General features: G+C 33.1%; 2 protein-coding genes across 4 annotated transcripts; one reads left to right on the top strand and one right to left on the bottom strand.

Annotated features, from left to right (window-relative positions):
- Window positions 1-1,386: 1,386 nt before the first annotated feature.
- Window positions 1,387-10,602, top strand: LOC114389292 (TMV resistance protein N-like). 3 transcript variants are annotated; one of them, XM_028349930.1, is made up of 7 exons: window positions 1,387-1,574; window positions 3,258-4,213; window positions 5,995-6,495; window positions 7,178-8,270; window positions 8,390-8,671; window positions 8,778-9,836; window positions 9,953-10,602. In XM_028349930.1, exons 2-7 carry the CDS (start codon window positions 4,173-4,175, stop codon window positions 10,463-10,465), a joined length of 3,489 nt encoding a protein of 1,162 aa, XP_028205731.1. In that variant the 5' UTR covers window positions 1,387-1,574; window positions 3,258-4,172; the 3' UTR covers window positions 10,466-10,602. The 3 variants fall into 3 exon arrangements, with proteins under 3 accessions (XP_028205731.1, XP_028205730.1, XP_028205732.1); XM_028349929.1 differs by having other exon boundaries at window positions 1,387-3,359; window positions 3,470-4,213; XM_028349931.1 differs by lacking the exons at window positions 1,387-1,574; window positions 3,258-4,213 and adding an exon at window positions 5,778-5,880.
- A 2,192-nt stretch (window positions 10,603-12,794) lies between these two features.
- LOC114390440 (ferric reduction oxidase 2-like) lies at window positions 12,795-17,883 on the bottom strand. The gene is made up of 9 exons (XM_028351181.1): window positions 17,662-17,883; window positions 16,755-17,039; window positions 16,558-16,660; window positions 15,493-15,690; window positions 14,784-15,018; window positions 14,336-14,663; window positions 13,979-14,222; window positions 13,180-13,886; window positions 12,795-13,097 (listed from the first exon to the last, which is right to left on the bottom strand). The coding sequence occupies exons 2-9, from the start codon at window positions 16,954-16,956 to the stop codon at window positions 12,958-12,960; spliced, it is 2,157 nt and encodes a 718-aa protein (XP_028206982.1). The 5' UTR covers window positions 16,957-17,039; window positions 17,662-17,883; the 3' UTR covers window positions 12,795-12,957.
- Between the last annotated feature and the right edge of the window lie 1,020 nt (window positions 17,884-18,903).

The following is an 18,903-nucleotide window of genomic DNA, read 5'->3' as shown; positions in this document are numbered from 1 at the left end:
ATTTTATCTTACATAACATTTATAAGAAATTTTGTTAATATATGAAAATCGATAGATGAAAAATAAAAAAATTAAAGAAAAATGAAGTGAAAAGTTGTTTCCTAAATTTTCTTTCTTTTCATTTTCTCTTCAGTTAAAATTTCAAACATTTTTTCTCTCTTTTTTCATTTTCCTTTTCCATCAAACCAAATAAATGTCATTCAAAATGGATGGAAAAAAAATAATGAATTTACTGTAAAGTCTTCACGTTTGGTGTCGAAATCAATTGAATAATAATAATAATAATAATAATAATAATAATAATAATAATAATAATAATAATAATAATAATAATAATAATAATAATAATAATAATAATAATAATTTGAGAATTAAAAATTATGGGTAAAATTATATATGTAAAATAAAGAAAGTTGTTAAACTACCAATGTGTAACATGATTAATAAATAACATTATTCTTTAAATACGTGATCATGAGTTTGTCTGTTGATCTGTGTATATGAAAATCCATCTGTTAGGAGATATAAATTCTTCTAATAAATTTTAATATTTTAAGAGATTAGTTTTTAACTTTAGGCCGAAGATATCCTAATTCAACAAAAAAAAGAGGCAAGCTATGTTGAAATTTTAGGTCTATTTTTCTCCTAATAAATATTAAATAAATGAAATATTTTTAATATGTATGAGAAAAGAGATAGATATAAAAAGAAAAAATTGATCATCACCAAAGTTTATAAGTTACCATCAAGGGACAAAGAGTAGATTCATGAAGGTTGTGGATCCTTATACTTGTATTGGGCCGATCCTAGTAGATTTTCTTGGACTAAGGCTAAATTTCGGCTTGCAATATGCCGTAGTTCCCAAAGTCTTTTCAGTTAACATCAGTATTCAATGCCACTTGTTCCCTAATTCAAATAATAACCAAATCATAGCTTAATGCGGCGAGAAATATAAGACATGAATTCCACAAAGACGCTTTCCTCAATTTTAATCCAAGACATTTGATAAATGATGTTTGGGGGTATAGTGGTGACAGAAAACGATAGCAATGTGGTGATGTGAATAATAACATTGTTAAAATGGCAATGGATGGTGGTGGTCCTCTTAGTGCAATACAATGGACGACCACGGTGATGATGAAAAAGGGATAATGGCAGTGATGGTCCTGTGAACATTATTGTTAACTGGATGCTTTTGATGGTTCTCTCATGCTCTAATAAGTTCATGGAATTGACATTTGGCTATATTTTATACATTGACTATGCTAGAGCATCGTGTTCTCTTCATATTTTTAAACACAAATTAACATCCAGAAAAATAACAAATACTTTATCTTATATTATGATGAACTAAAAAATCATTTTAAAATTCATTTCTAAGTTATTTTAACAACTGAGAATCTAATACACTTTATTTGTCACGTAAGTTTCAAACTGAAAATCGCCGTGGTTGCCGTGCCAGAGATCATGGCCTCCGGCGGCATCTTGACCGGAGCAGTAACTTCTTATAAAGCAAGTGAGAGGATCGCCGTTGATTAATTAATTGAATTCTTAGCTGCTAGTATTCACAAAAGGTTTGAAATTCGAAGGTTATTTCTATTCACTTAATGTTATTCAACTGTATAGATATATCTATGTGTATAGTTCAACTCTGTGCTGAATTGATGAATGCTTCGGAGTTGCTATATTCGATGCTCGATGCAGGAAGTGAATGTTTATCTTGAGATGATTTGGTACCTTTCTTGTGGCTGTCTATTATGTTTAAAATGAAATAATGTTTGTTTCGCTTTCAGATTGCCGCACGTGTGTGTATTCGAATGTTACTATTACTACTTGCTCTTTGTTTTAAGCTCAATCATTTTGTTCATCGTTGGTGAGTGGTGACTTCATAGCATGGAATCAGTTTGAAGCAAAAGTTGAAACAGGTTTTAGATTGTGAAAGTTGTTTTCTATTAGAGATGAAGCTTGTAATTAGTAGTGACTAGTGAGCCTATAGCTTATGTAATCATCTTGTAATTGCCACTCCACTTTCCTCTCCTCTGAAATCATGTTTACTAACATTTTCTTTTCATTTTTTCTCAAATGAGTGTTGTATTGATTAACTCGTCAATATCTTCTCTTGTTGAGGTCACATGGAATCTTATACATGTGTGTATAATCGAATTAATTTTGATCCATTAAGTATTAATTAGATGGTCCATTAGATTTGAAACTAAAGAAGGATGAATTGGTATCCATCCATTTATTTATATGATTCATTCAATTCAATTCGAATCTTTCTTTATTTTAACAAAGTGAATGAGTTGGATTGGATTTTACATGGATGGACTAATGGATCACGGATAAATAGCTTATTTTCTCACCCCTACTAATTATGTTGCTTTGTTTGTTACCCATTCTGTAGTCCAGTGGCTTGACAGTTGATTGATTCATTTTATCTATCTTAAATTTGCAGCAACTTCTTAAAAACTGAAAAAAATAAATGAAACTGAAAACCATCCCAAACAGGGCCTAAGTTTTCCATAAATAAGGATTTGGGTTCTTATATAATTTTGCTTGGCAAGGTTGCTCTCTTATATATGCTTTACATGATAGGATGCTTTACAAGATTCATTGTCTCCCCTAGTTTCTGCACAGCACACTGGTGGTGAGAATTTAACCCTTCGTATTTTGGGAGGTGAGAGTATATGATGAAGTTCAACCATTTCATCTTAAAAATAACAAGTAATTGCTAAACTTGAAGGTTCTACTGTCAGTGAGCAATGCGATTTATAGTTATTAAGGTTTTAGCTTGATTGATTCAATCTTTGTATTTTATTTTGTTGGATTTTTCATTTTTAAAAAAGGCCACACCAGTGACAAGTATTTCCAAACTCATGCATGCAACTCTTGATGAACCTTGGTATGAACTTTCTATGGAGCTTGTATGGCTTTGAACCAATATCGTGTTATTCATTTTAGTGTGTGAATATTTCTTCTACACGAGATCATGACAACGTTTTTAATTTACTATTATGTTCTTGGTCCTCAACTGAGGTTTTTTATGTGATTTGGTAGGGATATGAACCGCCATCAATTGATTCAGATCAATTGTCTCCCATGTTTTTAGGTTGTTTATTTTTTGTTCTAGTAGCCAGAAACAATATTGGCTGAGGCCTGAGAGGTTGATGACTTGATGCAAACTATAGCAATCATTTTTTCTGTTGCTAATAGCATGAATGCTACCCACTATACTAACTAGTAATTTTTCTTTGTAGCTACATCTAATCCCAGGAGTAAAGTGCTATGTTACCTCTATTAAGAATATTTTATAGAAGTATGCTTAGTTACCTGATATCAGAGAAAGAGTTCTCCAATTGGTGGGGTTTGTAAAAGGCACTAAGTTCGAATTATTGGTAACCTTTTAGATTGACTGATTTCATTCTCCCTTTTTTAGATAGTGTGTTTTGTTCTGTGACAAATAATGCAGGAGCATCTACAATGTGCAAGAGATGTGATTGCTAAACGGGAGAAATTTACTTCAGGGCTTGTACTAGATAAGCCAAAAGGCTATGATTTTAACATTTGAACAAACGAAAAATTCCATGCCTTATATTATTTGTTTTTCATTGGTTTATAATTGCAATGACTTCATTCGGTTTGTCCCTTTCCAATGTCACTCTAGTCTCTCCACAGCGATGTTGCATAAATATTTTGTAGTCTCCTATGCGTCTTTATTTCTCTAAAGTCTAAACCTTGTTTATATACTTAGTGATCCTATGATTTTTATTATTATTTTATTTTTGTGGCCTTGTATATTGTCCCTATTTGGTGTTGAAGTAGCAACTCTCCAAAAGTTTAAACTTCTATTTAGAGGCTTAAGATTGGTTGTATGCCTTGAAGTGCGAAGAATTGTTTTGCCTTGTGTTGAAATCCAATTCATATAGAAGAATGGGGTGGTAAGTGTTGAACTCATAACCACTTGGTCATTGAGCATTTGAGAAGATTTCAAGGACTATCTCTTCAGATTCCAGAATGCTTAAGCTGTTAGGTGGAGTCTGTTTAATTATATATCTTAAGTCTTTAGGTGGAATCTGTTTTATATCTTTTTGGGCTTAGCTGGTCAAGAAGCATTACGAGAGGAGGAATTGTGAAGGAGAAAAGTAAGTCAAAGGGAAGAACATTTTCGTAGAATGCAAATCACTCAGAAGCAACTAGTGCTGACAAGGAATTGGTAACTCATTTTTTTTCCTCTTTTCTTAATCTGTCGCAATATCTATTTATTATGACCATGTTGCTAGTTTCTTTTCTTTCTCTGTGAATATGTTCCCATTCCCCAAGAACCATCCTATTTCTTTTACATCATAAGTAATAAAAAATCACATGTTTCGATGAAGTTTAACAGTTTAAAATTGATTTTATCAAAATAAATTCTAATTATAAAACAGAAAGACCTTTAATTACTAGGACTGTCTGCTTTTGATGATGAGCAGCAACATAGTACTTTATTCAGTGTTCACTGTGCCGTGAATAAAGTAAATTCTGCACTTAGAGCATGCAACATGTAAAAGGCCAAGAAATTAAAAGGAAAAGGAAAAAAAAACGAGGAAGAAAGAAGCAAGCCGGAATCATTTGAATTTTGATATCTTGCTTCTCCCAGAGGAGTTGATCGATTTTTGAAGATAATTTAGCAATAATAAAAAAGGGGAATGAATTACCCTTTGTTTGATGAAAGATGAATAGGATGAAGAGGAAACAAATAAGTGAGAAATAAAAAGATAAGTGTGTGGAGTAGAAGAAAAATGAGAGAGAAATAAAAATTTATGAAACTTATTAGTTATTTTTATTTCATTTCTCACTAAATTCAATTCATTCATTCATTTATTCTTCCTTATTTTTTAAATCAAACACTTTTATATTCACTTTACTTTTAACCTATTTTTATTTCCCTTTCTTATTTCCATCTACTTAGTTTATCCACAGCAAAGTGAAAACTGAATAAATGAAACTTAAAAACAATGATGGAAAAGGAAAAGTGAAAGTTAATGGAACACGAACATTAACTTTCTTAGCTGAAATAGATTCGAATCACGCAATAAGTCAGTCATCATCAAATATATATATTTTTTAGTGCAGCTTGGAACCGAACATACACGCTTTCTCTTACTTTATTTATTTATTTGTTTATCCCTTTGGTGAGTTTCTCTGCCTTTTCTTGGATATTTCCTGCAGAAAACGGACCCAACAGGAAACAAAATATAAAACAATTTTATTATTTGAATATTAAACAATTAACACTAAATATTTTTTCTGTCACAACAAGTCATTAATGAAATATCTTATTAGAAAAATCATCTTATATAAGAATGATGAAATTAGATCTAAACCGTATGATACATAAAATATTAAAATTTAATATAAAAAATTCACATAATTTTTTAAACATTCATCTGATATTAAATTTATTCATATTTGATTATACGGTAGATATTTAAGATAATTTGCTCTTATATATATATATATATATATTAAAAAACAGAAAAAAAGTTGCTTCACATAGAAAAAACATTTTCTATAAAAATACAGAATGTTTGGAAAAGAAAAATTTCAAGTCACTGTTTTTTAGCACTTTCGCCATATCTCTTGTAAAAGAGAAACAACGTAATTACGGGCTTTTCCTACAACGAGTATACGAGTTAGTATAAAAGAAAAATAAAAGAGAGAAGCAGATTAATGGTGGTTGTAAAAAGGAAATTAACATGATTGATACATCCCACCTAAGATTCAGGAACCTTTATTTTATAAATAAAATCAAAGAAACAAAGTTGAGTGATTATCGAAAGGATGCAACTTCCCACCCTCTTTCCTACGAAGACTCATGACTACGTTCTCACTTCAGTGGTCAATTGTTCATCCCCATTATTTCTATATATCTACTTCACACACACACACACATAAGAAAAAAGAAAAAGAAAACTTGTATTGCAGTGTTTAACAGAACCAGCATCATTGCAGGGATAATTCAATGGGATCTTCCAATGAAGGATCTTCTTCTTCCACCCTAACCTCCGGAAGGTCATGGTCCAACCATGTTTTCTTGAGTTTTCGGGGTGATGACACACGCAAAGGTTTCACTGGCCATCTTTTTGCTTCCCTAGAGAGAAGGGGGATCAAAACATTCAAGGATGATCATGATCTTCAGAGGGGGAAATTGATATCAGTGGAACTCATGAAAGCCATTGAAGGGTCCATGCTTGCACTTATCATTCTCTCACCAAACTATGCCTCCTCAACATGGTGTTTGGATGAGCTCAAAAAGATTCTAGAGTGCAAGAAAGAAGTTTTTCCAATCTTCCATGGTGTAGACCCCTCTGATGTGAGGCATCAGAGAGGAAGCTTTGCAAAGGCTTTCAGTGAACATGAAGAGAAATTCAGAGAAGACAAGAAGAAGTTGGAAAGATGGAGACATGCCTTGAGAGAAGTTGCAAGCTACTCTGGTTGGGACTCCAAGGAACAGTAAGTTGTTTCATCATCATTCAGTTTTTTATATTACTTTTTTGTTTTTTTAGCTCAAATGATATGTTATCTTCACTATATAAAATAGAGGATGGATAAACAACCAAATTATGACCCATTAGAAAATTGTATCATTAACACACTAACCAAGAGCCTGTTGAAAGAAAAAAAAATAAAACAGATAATCCAAAGCAGAACACAAAAGAAAACAGAGAAGGATTAGCAAAGACAAGAAAAAAAAAAACAAAGAAAAAAGAACAGTCTCCCAGCATTGCTGTGTGTGGTGGCACAGATGCCGTTCACTGTGGTCCATTACCACACTAACTTGGTCGACTTGGTGACATGAGATGTTACATAAGATGGACGTTTGTTACGTCAATCAATATTAGCATTGTTAGTGCAAAAAACTAATGCAAGGAAGGACCAATTTGTTCTACTTGAGACACTATTAGTAACAAAGTAAAACTTTTAAAATTTAGTATATCAAATTAAAATCAATAAAATAAGATGAGGAATCAAAATTTTATATTAGCCATTTTTTTGTTTGTGGAAAGATTTATCGTTTTACCTTGGATTTGCAAAATATAACATGATAACTTGTTTTCTCTATCTATTGCTGTATTTGTTTATGGTTCTTGTTGGACAAAAATCAATTCTTCTTTTTATCCTTCTCTCTATACAGGCATGAGGCAACATTGATTGAAACAATTGTTGGACACATACAGAAAAAAATAATTCCCAGGTTGCCATGTTGCACAGATAACCTTGTTGGGATTGATTCACGGATGAAGGAAGTGTATTCACTCATGGGCATAAGTTTAAATGATGTTCGCTTCATAGGACTATGGGGCATGGGAGGCATAGGTAAGACAACCATTGCTAGATTTGTCTACGAAGCAATCAAAGGGGATTTCAATGTTAGTTGCTTTCTTGAAAACATTAGAGAGGTGTCTAAGACAAATGGCTTAGTTCACATTCAAAAGGAACTTCTTTTTCATCTTAATGTAAGAAGCAGTGATTTTTATAATCTTCATGATGGGAAAAATATAATAGCAAATTCTTTAAGCAACAAAAAGATTCTTCTTGTTCTTGATGATGTAAGTGAGTTAAGCCAACTGGAGAATTTGGCTGGAAAGCAAGAATGGTTTGGTTCAGGGAGTAGAGTAATAATCACAACTAGAGATAAGCACCTGCTAAAGACGCATGGAGTGCATCTGACTTGTAAGGCTAAAGGCTTAGCCCAAAATGAAGCCCTGAAGCTCTTTTGTTTGAAAGCATTTAAGCAAGATCAACCTAAAGAAGAGTATCTGAATTTGTGCAAAGAAGTGGTTGAATATGCAAGAGGTCTTCCATTGGCACTTGAGGTATTGGGTTCCCATCTTTATGGAAGAACCGTTGAGGTTTGGCATAGTGCTTTAGAACAAATAAGAAGTTTTCCGCACTCCAAAATCCAAGACACACTGAAAATTAGTTATGATAGTTTACAACCTCCGTATCAGAAAATGTTTTTAGATATTGCCTGTTTCTTCAAAGGGATGGACATAGATGAAGTGAAAAATATCTTAAAAAACTGCGGTTATCATCCCGAAATTGGAATTGACATTTTGATCGAAAGATGTTTGGTAACTCTGGATAGGATGAAGAAGTTGGGGATGCATGATTTGCTACAAGAAATGGGAAGGAATATTGTATTTCAAGAATCTCCAAATGATCCAGGCAAACGTAGTAGATTGTGGTCTCAAAAAGACATTGATTATGTGTTGACAAAAAACAAGGTAGGTGCTAATTTCTATACCACTATTGGATACTTGAATGATGCATGCAATATTTTTTTTTTAAGCGTGTTTTTATCCCATTCTTGCAAATCAAGTTATTTGCCATTTTGGTTTTCTAGGGAACTGATGAAATTCAAGGCATAGTTCTGAACTTAGTTCAACCGTGTGATTATGAAGGACGCTGGAGCACTGAAGCCTTCTCCAAGACAAGTCAACTCAAGTTACTCATGTTATGTGATATGCAGCTTCCCCGTGGCCTCAACTGCCTTCCTAGTTCACTGAAAGTTCTTCACTGGAGAGGATGTCCTTTGAAAACCCTGCCACTTAATAATAAACTAGATGAAGTTGTTGACCTCAAATTGCCTCATAGCCGAATAGAACAACTTTGGCGTGGGACAAAGGTAAAGACCATTTATATCAAGTGTTCTTTAAAATTTATTTATGTCATCACCATAATAAGTCAGAATACTAATATAGTTTTTCTTTCCAAATTATTAACTTTAATAGCTTCTGGAAAAGCTAAAGTCCATCAACTTGAGCTTTTCCAAGAACCTAAAGCAGTCCCCGGACTTTGGTGGGGCTCCAAATCTTGAATCATTGGTTCTAGAAGGTTGCACAAGTTTGACTGAAGTTCATCCATCCCTTGTACGCCATAAGAAACTTGCTATGATGAATTTAAAAGACTGTAAAAGGCTCAAAACTCTTCCAAGTAAAATGGAGATGAGTTCCTTGAAAGATTTAAACCTTTCTGGTTGCTCTGAATTTAAATATCTTCCAGAGTTTGGGGAAAGCATGGAACATTTGTCAGTGCTTTCTTTAGAGGGGACTGCTATAGCAAAACTACCCTCTTCACTGGGATGTCTAGTTGGCCTTGCTCATTTGTATTTGAAGAATTGCAAAAATCTTGTTTGCCTTCCAGATACCTTTCATAACTTAAACTCCCTCATAGTTCTGAATGTTTCTGGCTGCTCAAAACTTGGTTGCTTACCAGAGGGTTTAAAGGAAATCAAGTCTTTGGAGGAACTTGATGCAAGTGGAACTGCTATTCAAGAGCTACCTTCATCTGTCTTTTATTTGGAAAACCTAAAAAGTATCTCATTTGCTGGGTGCAAAAAGCCAGTATCTAACTCAGTAAGTGGATTTCTTCTCCCCTTTCAGTGGGTATTTGGGAATCAACAAACTCCTACTGCATTTAGATTACCACCTTCTAAACTGAATCTACCCTCTTTGATGAGAATAAATTTAAGTTACTGCAATCTATCTGAAGAGTCATTCCCAGATGGTTTTCGTCACTTATCTTCATTGCAGTTTCTAGATCTCACTGGCAACAATTTTGTTACCCTACCAAGTTGCATTTCGAACCTCACAAAGCTTGAAATTCTTCTCCTAAACTTGTGCAAAAAACTTAAAAGGTTGCCAGAGCTCCCTTCAAGAATGAAACATTTGGATGCAAGCAATTGCACTTCATTGGAAACTTCCAAATTCAATCCATCCAAGCCATGCAGTCTCTTTGCATCATCACCTTCAAATTTTCATTTTTCGAGAGAATTGATACGCTATCTTGAGGTGTGTACTCTGGTCTTCCCCACATTCTAAAATTGTGTTTGTGTGTGCGTGCGTGTAACATAATCATCCATCTTGTTGCTTATTCAACATTACATTTGGTGTGTTAATTCATACAGGAACTCCCTCTTCCCAGAACAAGATTTGAGATGTTAATCCCAGGGAGTGAAATTCCATCATGGTTTGTCCCTCAAAAATGTGTTTCATTAGCTAAAATACCAGTCCCTCATAATTGCCCTGTAAATGAATGGGTGGGATTTGCTCTGTGCTTCCTATTAGTAAGTTATGCAAATCCTCCTGAGGCGTGCCATCATGAAGTTGAGTGCTACTTGTTTGGACCTAATGGTAAGACGATTATCAGTTCCAGGAATTTACCTCCCATGGAGCTAGATTGCCCTCACCTTTATATTCTCTACTTGTCCATTGATAAATACCGTGACATGATTTGTGAAGGTGTTGTCGGCAGTGAAATTGAATTTGTATTGAAAAGTTATTGTTGCCAATCATTGGAAATAGTGAGGTGCGGATGTCGTTTGGTATGTAAGCAAGATGTTGAAGATATTTATGAAAATAGTATCATTTCTTCTAGTGAAGAGATCGGAGTGGCCAGTGAGAAGGTGCGAATTATCTAAAAACTTGTCATGTAATTACGTATGTCTTGTTATTTGTATAGAAACTTCTCATTCTCCATATTTGCAGTTTGAACTCAACCCTTTTGCATGTTTTATTGAGATGATCCGTGCTAATGTGAATCAAGATATTAAAGTAAACTCCTCTTTTTATATTAAGGTCTAATTATTTCACCCATTCAAATAAAAGCAACAAAACAAGTAAGTCCATCAAGGCTGACTGAGCCTAAGACCACTAGGTTCTTCCAGAGGTCGATATCATTAACATCTTGAACCCTTTACAACAGTATGAGTAAAATCACCAGCTAAAGCTAAACACCATTTATCTAAAAAAAATTGCCATCACCATAGTAACTCCGAAAGCTAATGTAGTTTTTGTTTCCACCATATTAATTTTGAACAGCTTCTGGAAAAGCTGAAGTCTATCGATTTGAGTTTTTCAAAGAACCTAAAGCAGTCCCCGGACTTTGACGGGGCTCCAAATCTTGAATCATTGGTTCTTGAAGGATGCACAAGTTTAACTGAGGTTCATCCATCCCTTGTACGTCATAAGAAACCTGTTATGATGAATTTGGAAGACTGCAAAAGGCTCAAAACTCTTCCAAGTAAAATGGAGATGAGTTCCTTGAAATATTTAAGTCTTTCTGGTTGCTCTGAATTTGAATATCTTCCGGAGTTTGGGGAAAGCATGGAGCAAATGTCAGTGCTTAATTTAGAGGAAACTCCAATAACAAAACTACCCTCATCACTGGGATGCCTAGTTGGCCTTGCTCATTTGGATTGAAGAATTGCAAGAATCTTATTTGTCTTCCAGATACCTTTTATAAATTGAAATCCCTCACAGTTCTGAATGTTTCTGGCTTCTCGAAGTTACGTGGCTTGCTGGAGGGTTCAGAGGAAATGAAGTGTTTGGAGGAAATTTAATTAAGTGAAGCTGATAGTGTAGAGCTACCTTCATCCGTCTTTAATCCGAAAAACCTTCAGATTACTTTTGAAGGAAGAGCCTCCTTTTGCATTTAGATTACCACCTTCTAAACTGAATCTACCCTCTTTGAAGAGAATAAATTTAAGTTACTGCAATCTTTCTGAAGAGTCAATCCAAGATTATTTTTGTCACTAAACTCACTGGCAAAAAATTCTGTTACCCAACAAAGTTGCATTTCTGAACTCACAAAGCTTGAATTCCTTATCCTAAACTTCTGCAAAAAAGCTTCAAAGGTTGCCAGAGCTTCCTTCAAGGATGCAACATGTGACACCCTCTACATAAAAATTTATCCCCGATGTCACATCCTATCAAAGCATTATGTCTCAACATTCTTTACAAAGATGTTCTTTAAAGTCATCCACTTAATCATTTACTTCCGTTCAAGATTATCAGGGGATCCAAACACAAATAACACATATGGAATGAATTATCACATTTCTAAAAAAAATACAAATAAACAAAGACATAATCAAAATAAATTATGAAAGTATTTATAACATTGCTCAACTTAATACAATCCACGTCACTTCACCACTTTATCATTTAAAATTTATTTTTCAATCACCAATTACATTACACATGAATCACACACTTGGCTCAAGACATAATAACACTCATTAATTTCGTAATAAATAATTAGCAAGCGTTATGTGCAATAATTATACTTAGACTAAAGCCTATATGTAATGTAGTACCATGTCAGTGAAAAATCATATTGGGACACTTATGAGTACATAACAAGACATACTACACAATGAGTATGTCAGGTCACTCTCACTAAGTAAAATCTTTATTTTGCGAGAATGTTCAAACTATATGGATCAACATATGCTTAAAAAAACACTCAAACCAAATGTCATTACCCCCAATGTCTAGACTTCGAAGAATACGTTAGGACCAGAGATGCATCAACATGAAGTTGAATGCTGCTTGTTTAGACCTAATGGTAAGGTGTTTATCAGCTCCAAGATTTTATCTACCATGGAGCCATGTCTAGCTCACCTTTATATTCTCTATTTTCCCTTTGATAAATTGCGTGACATAATTTATATTGAAAAGGTATTGTTGTTGTTCATTGGAAATAGTGAGGTGTGGGTGTCGTTTGGTATGTTAGCAAGATGCTGTAGATAGTATCATTTCTTCTAGGGAAGAGCTCGGATTAGCCACTGAGATGGAGTGAATTATCCAAGTTACATTTTGGGTAACGACATTTCTGTCTTGTTATTTTTATAGAAACTTCTCATTCTCCATATTTTTAGTTTGAACTCAACTGCATATTTTGTTTAGATGATCCATACTAATGAGAATCAAGATATCATAGTAAATTCCTTTCTTTTTATTCTTATTTATGTGAAAGCCAAATTATTGTTGACAAACCAATTTTCAGTCATTTAAATAAAAGCAACACAACTAGTAAGTCCATCAAGGCTGACTGAGCCAAAGACTACAAGGTTCTTCCAGAGGTTTACCATTAATAATTTCCATCCTTTACAATACAGTATGAGTAAAATCACCAGCTAAAGCTAATTGACTCAAAATGCATATTCGCAGCTAAACCAGATGAGCAAATGGCTGCAACCTCCTGCCTCATTATTTTGGGTCCTGAAGCAAGAACACCCACACTTGAACCTTTGTGTTCAAGTAGCATTCCTGTAAAATGGGGGAAAAATGAGTGATTTCAATCCAATGGTAGGTCTCTAAGCCATAGTTAAAGAAATTGGAGGTGACTTACTTCTTAGGTCTGGTCTTACACCATAATGCACATTAGTAGCATGAATAAGGGACTGATATGGAAGGCTTTCCAATTCTCTATCTGCATTGTGAACCATGGAGTTTGGTGACACTGTTGGTGTTGATCCTTCCAAGTTCTGAGCCTGTTTTGCTTCTTTGGCATTATGTTTCTTGTTCCAAAGAAAAGCTGCACTAGCAGCACTTGCTATGGACACACATATCACTAGCATGTTAAGGAATGCATTCAACGGGAATGAAAATATTTCATTTGAGTTATGATCAATAGGGAAAATGTAGTAACGGGTAATTATCCCTATCAAGATAAGGAAAATTATGAAAGAGGATGATATTATAGCACCAAGCCAGAGCCAACTGTTTGGACCTAATATAGCATGTACTGGTGCATCAGATGGATTTGGCTTGAACCATATGGTTTGAGGGTGAATTGGGCAATCTGCTTTAAGCTCCTCGTCTCTTGTGATGTATGCCTCAATTTGTAATTCCATATTAGAAATTTCAGATGGGGTGCCAGATATTGGGAGGATCATATCTAGCATTGACAGAGATGTAGAGTTTCTGAATGCACAAATTAGGACAACTTTTGGGGTCTTGCATTTGAATGTAGTGTTCAGATATATTAGCTCCCTAATGATGGAGATAAAAGGTGTGATGCCACTTCCTCCACTTACCATCACAAGAGTGTCATGGCTGGTCAAGAGAAAAAACAAAAGGTGTTACTAAGAACTCATCTCTAATAAAACATAAGATTAGAAGTTGTGTTTTGTTTCTAAGATGCAAACCGTAGATAATTGGTTGAAGCAGGTCCATAAGGACCTTCAACAGATACAGCAAGGCGATCTATTGTGGAAGATGTTGAAAGCAGCTGATAGAGCTTCTTGGTCCAAGTTCCTTCACATTTAATAACAACACTTAGCTTGTCTCGCTCCCAATTACTATTAGAAGTAACAGTAAATGGATGCCATTGCAACTTGGATATGCTTGGTATATTTATGAACATAACACTTGTGGGGTTATAAGTTAATCCTGCAAGAAAACATATCACATTAGCTCTTAAAAGTCTCAATAAAATAGTCATTTCTCAAGAAGTAACTAGAGGTAACTTTAATATAATAAGCATAGATAGCCATGTTAGTTACCATAGCCCTTAGAGAAGTTGAGTTCTACAGCTTCACATGGCAAAACCCGCGCAGAAACCAGACGAACTTGGCACCTTGATTGCAGAAACCTTAAGTAACGATCAACCAAGTAGAGGTAGAAACCAGGGAGCATAATGCAGGCATAGGTAATGCCAACATGAAAGATGAAGAAGACTATGAAGAGGATGTAGAGGTGATGAGTGTAATAGAACAGCTCAAAGACTTTTCGCCTAATGCGGGGAATGGTTGCAATCCATAGGAACAAACCAGAAAGCAGAGCTATCTCTCCAGCCACAATTGATATATCATTCTTTTTCCATTCCAGCATCTGCAATGAAATAAAGCCATAGATAGCTCCACGAGCTTAACATATACTATACTATAAACAAACAATAACATAAAAGATTGCTTTCCCTGAAATCAATAAAGTTTCAAGTTCTTAACTAACATTAGAAGTATGATCAGTAACTGCCCAAAGAATGATGTAGCAAAGGCCATGAGAAGTAAAAAGTGTCATGGCTATGTTTCCAAGCCAAATATGGTACTTGATGCAACTCTCCGAGGTGAGGTCAAGCAGTGGCAGCACAGATGAGCCACGAGCCACAGGAAAAAACATGAATGCCAAACATATGTTCCCAACCACACCTAACCTTTTTGCTACTCTATCTAGCTTCTCTTCCCATCTGCACCAACGACATGCATCACAATTAACAGTAACAATCAGAAAAATGCTTGGAATAATAATAAGAGTTTAATTTATACGCAATCTTACACTTATAATCCATCAGAAATCATGGCACGCATAGCTTTTATCTTAGATAACAATTTGTGAATGATAAAGTGAAAAATAGTTTACATGCACTATGACATTATAAAAACTTTTTTACACTTTTGGTGCATGCATTATTTATCCTATTACTATTAACAATAAAAAAAAAAAGACTAAATATTCTATGTACTGACAATATAAACTATAAAGAACTTTTATACTGTTATCTAATCGCACATTATTATTTATGATAAATTTATTAATTTTAATAATAATTATTATTTTAAAATCGTACTTTATAATAATTTCATATCAGTAAATGTGTAAAAACTTTTTATGCCAACAGTATAGAAATTAGATTCTAATAATAATCATAACAAAACTTTACATTTTCTGGCCATCCTTTGCTGCAAATTGTGGGGTGATTGTTGCAAAGCTGTTTTGTACAGAAGTTGAAAAGACCCAAGCTAGGAGGGCAATGAACAAAAACAAGAAGGCTATCTCTGTGCCAGAAACAATGCCAAGAGGGCCTTTTATAAGCACTGGACGCTTCCATATGGTTACCCCACACTTCTTTGCATTGCAGCTGATCATGCACAACATACACATACACGGGTTAAGCCAATTATCAGAACTACAATTCTTTTCAGGTTTAATTAAAGACTTGTCCCCACCCTCACATCATATTCTTCTAGAGATGAAAAAATTAACATTTTGGAACTCTTTAGAGAAAGTATTTATAGAATATAAAAAAATAAGTTTGTAAAAATGAATTAAACTTCTAAATGAAAGAGCTTCGATAAATTAGTTTATATATAAGTTAGTTTTAACATATAAAAGAAGATTAATTGATTTTACTTTTTTTATTTATAAAAAAAAATTAACAGACCTTAATTAATCTTTTACTCAAGAAAGTTATTACCCATGTTATTTTTCAAAACTATGACGATAGTATATACTACTAGTACTTTTATCATATATCCACCATCTTTTCTGAAATGACATGGTATCACGTAAGAACAAAATTTAAATTTAGTTGTTCAAGTGTTTTTTATGCTTTTTTTTACCTGAAACTTTTGACATTTAATACAAAATTTTGTATGCAAATTAGTGTGATAAAACTTCAATTCTGATTAAAGAATAACACAAAAATTTATAGAAAAGTTAATATTATAAAATCTCAATTTGCTCGATAAAATTAATATAATATAACATTGACAAATGGTAAAAACACGTCCGTAAGCGTTTTTTTAATAGAGATCATGCAAAGTGTAGAATTATACTGGAAAACAAAAACAAAGTGTAGATTTCTTTTTTTTTTATATATAGGGAGATCAGAATAAAAAGTAGTGTTAGGTTAAAAAGCCAAAATATTTAACATTTTTTTTAAAAAATCTTACAAAGAACTTATGTGGCAAAGATTATAACCAGAAAAAGAGGTGAAAAATGGCACCTCTCCGTGTTGGAATGGATTACTTTTTTGCCTATGTGAAGGTAGACACATCCCAAAGTAGCTAGGAGCAAGATTGGGAAAGTGTACAAGAGAAGATAAGCACCTGCAATAAGAACATAATAGGGGTGTATATTAGCATAAAATAATTAAGTCAATGCAAGAACTGAAATTAATAATTGAAATAAAATTAATGACACCTTTTGAACCAATATAAGTTGTATTATTAGTCTTTGCTTTGTATCGAGGCAGCCATGTTTGTCTAAAAGTATTTGTAGGCGACATTATCCGAATGAAAATCCAACCTAGAAGCAATACCACCACTAATAGCCTTATTGCAAATTGAAGCCTCCCACAATTTTCTTGAAAAGGTGACCTTTTCACCACTGTTTCTTGAGGCATCTTGTATTTTGGGTGGCACAATGTAACAAGTTTGTGTGAAGAAAAGAAAAGATTGCAGTGAAAAGAATCTCAGAGGGATGTACCTATTTATAGTTGAAGAAATTTAATTATTGTTATTGGACAATAAATTAATTATACATATATACATAAATGATTAGGCATAGGACACCAACACAAAGGATAAAAACAAAAATGCATGTCATGTCCCTCCGCTAGGAATGTAGAAATTAGTATAATTTTTGGATCATAGTTTGTGGGCCCAAATTATGTAGGTCACATAGAGTTGACATTAATTAAAAGGTCAACAACTATTTCAGTGTTTTGTGACTTGTGACTAATGCCGAATGAGAGAAGCAAATAAGCAGAACTTGAACCCCATGACCCCCACAAATAAATAAATAAATAAATAAAGCTTTGATATTTTTTTTGGTACATACAAATATTCAGATTATGAGAAGACATCGCAAGGCATTGGAATCCCCAGTCCGTATGAAAATTATCTTACAATTAGGTCATACCAACTGAGTTCGAAAAAAAATTCAACAAATAAAAAATGATACTAACAAGGCTAAGAAGATCACCAACTTCAACAAGCATTTATAGGGAAATTCATATGTAAAAAAAAATAAATCTGAAAATTAAATTCAAGCCAGAAACTAGTATGAACCAACCGCTAGATGGTAAATATTCAGAAATAACTGTTACCTTAAAGATGGGGAGCAAGCAAACGGAGATAAAATTGAATTTATCTGGCTGTAATTTTTGTGGTTAATTGATAAGCACTATATCCTTCATAGCATGTATGCTATATAGCTCGTGCCTGTTTGAAACCGTAATGGGGCTACGCCTTTCTGAAGCATATGCTGAAGAATACAGATAATATGATCAACAGTTTTGCTTACATAATATTTTCTTTTAATTTACTCAGTTACTGTCTCTACAAAAAAATAAAAATAAGATGTCATTAACTAATCATAGTAAGCGATAAAGGATATTCATATTAAAATAACTTTAACCACAGATTGCACAGATTAATTGGTGTGAAATAATTTTATCACCCATTAATAGGAGAAATTATTATGTGATTCAGGATTATCATAGTTTTGATCCCAACCAATAAATATACAACAGGTGTACTTAAAGAGATGACTCACTATGAGTGGTTATGGAGTTATTTGAAATTTAAAACCTTGTTTATCAATTAACCGTAAATCACACGAGATTGCGTGAAATCTAAAATCTTGTAGAATTAATTTAACTGCAAATTGTGCAAACAAAATATGGAAAGTTAAGTTTAATTATACCAATCATTATTATAGGGTTAATCATAAAAAAATGTTAAATCAAGCAATACGTTTAATATGGTTTAATTTGTTTTTTTGAATTCAAACAGTGTGTGTAATTATTTGATTTGTTGATATTCTTTATATAAACAAATAAAGTTCTTATCGAGTCTCCTTATAAAAAAATGAAAAAAAAATTAAGTGATAATGTTAACTTATTTTATATTTATAAATTCGTTTATTGAATGAAATTTTTTAAGTATTATTAAAATTAACGGTAACGTAATTTGTAATTTATATCATAAAATTTAATACAAGTTAAATTAAGATTTTATTGAATCTTCTTATATTGGAATTTCTTTCAATTTCAGCGAAATAACTTTCAATAGTTTCTGTTTCTTTTGTAATGAAAATTAATAGATTTTAAGAATTTTGTCAAAATTTTCAATCAAATCATAACTCAGAGTTACTAGACTATAGAAAACTAAAATTGATTTTTGTTGTCCATAATATGTTTTATAAAAATATATTTATCTTTTTATCCTTTTCAAGTATTTTTTATAAAATACACACACACTATATATATATATATATATATATATGGAATACCCATTAAATCAGACGGAGCTCCACCCACCAAACAAATTTGGCTATCCACGATCTA

The sequence above is a fragment of the Glycine soja genome, chromosome 16 (assembly GCF_004193775.1).
Source record: "Glycine soja cultivar W05 chromosome 16, ASM419377v2, whole genome shotgun sequence".
Lineage (NCBI taxonomy): Eukaryota > Viridiplantae > Streptophyta > Magnoliopsida > Fabales > Fabaceae > Glycine > Glycine soja.
This window is presented reverse-complemented; position numbering and strand designations above follow the sequence as displayed.

Excerpts from the sequence above, each read along its gene's own strand:
- LOC114389292 (XM_028349930.1), top strand. The coding sequence starts at position 4,173 with ATGCAAATCACTCAGAAGCAACTAGTGCTGACAAGGAATTG. Across the intron at positions 6,496-7,177 it reads GGTTGGGACTCCAAGGAACA|GCATGAGGCAACATTGATTG; the intron begins GTAAGTTGTTTC and ends CTCTCTATACAG. Across the intron at positions 9,837-9,952 it reads AATTGATACGCTATCTTGAG|GAACTCCCTCTTCCCAGAAC; the intron begins GTGTGTACTCTG and ends TAATTCATACAG.
- LOC114390440 (XM_028351181.1), bottom strand. The coding sequence starts at position 16,956 with ATGCCTCAAGAAACAGTGGTGAAAAGGTCACCTTTTCAAGAAAATTGT. Across the intron at positions 13,887-13,978 it reads GCTTCAACCAATTATCTACG|CCATGACACTCTTGTGATGG; the intron begins GTTTGCATCTTA and ends TCTCTTGACCAG. Across the intron at positions 13,098-13,179 it reads TGTAAGACCAGACCTAAGAA|GAATGCTACTTGAACACAAA; the intron begins GTAAGTCACCTC and ends CCCATTTTACAG.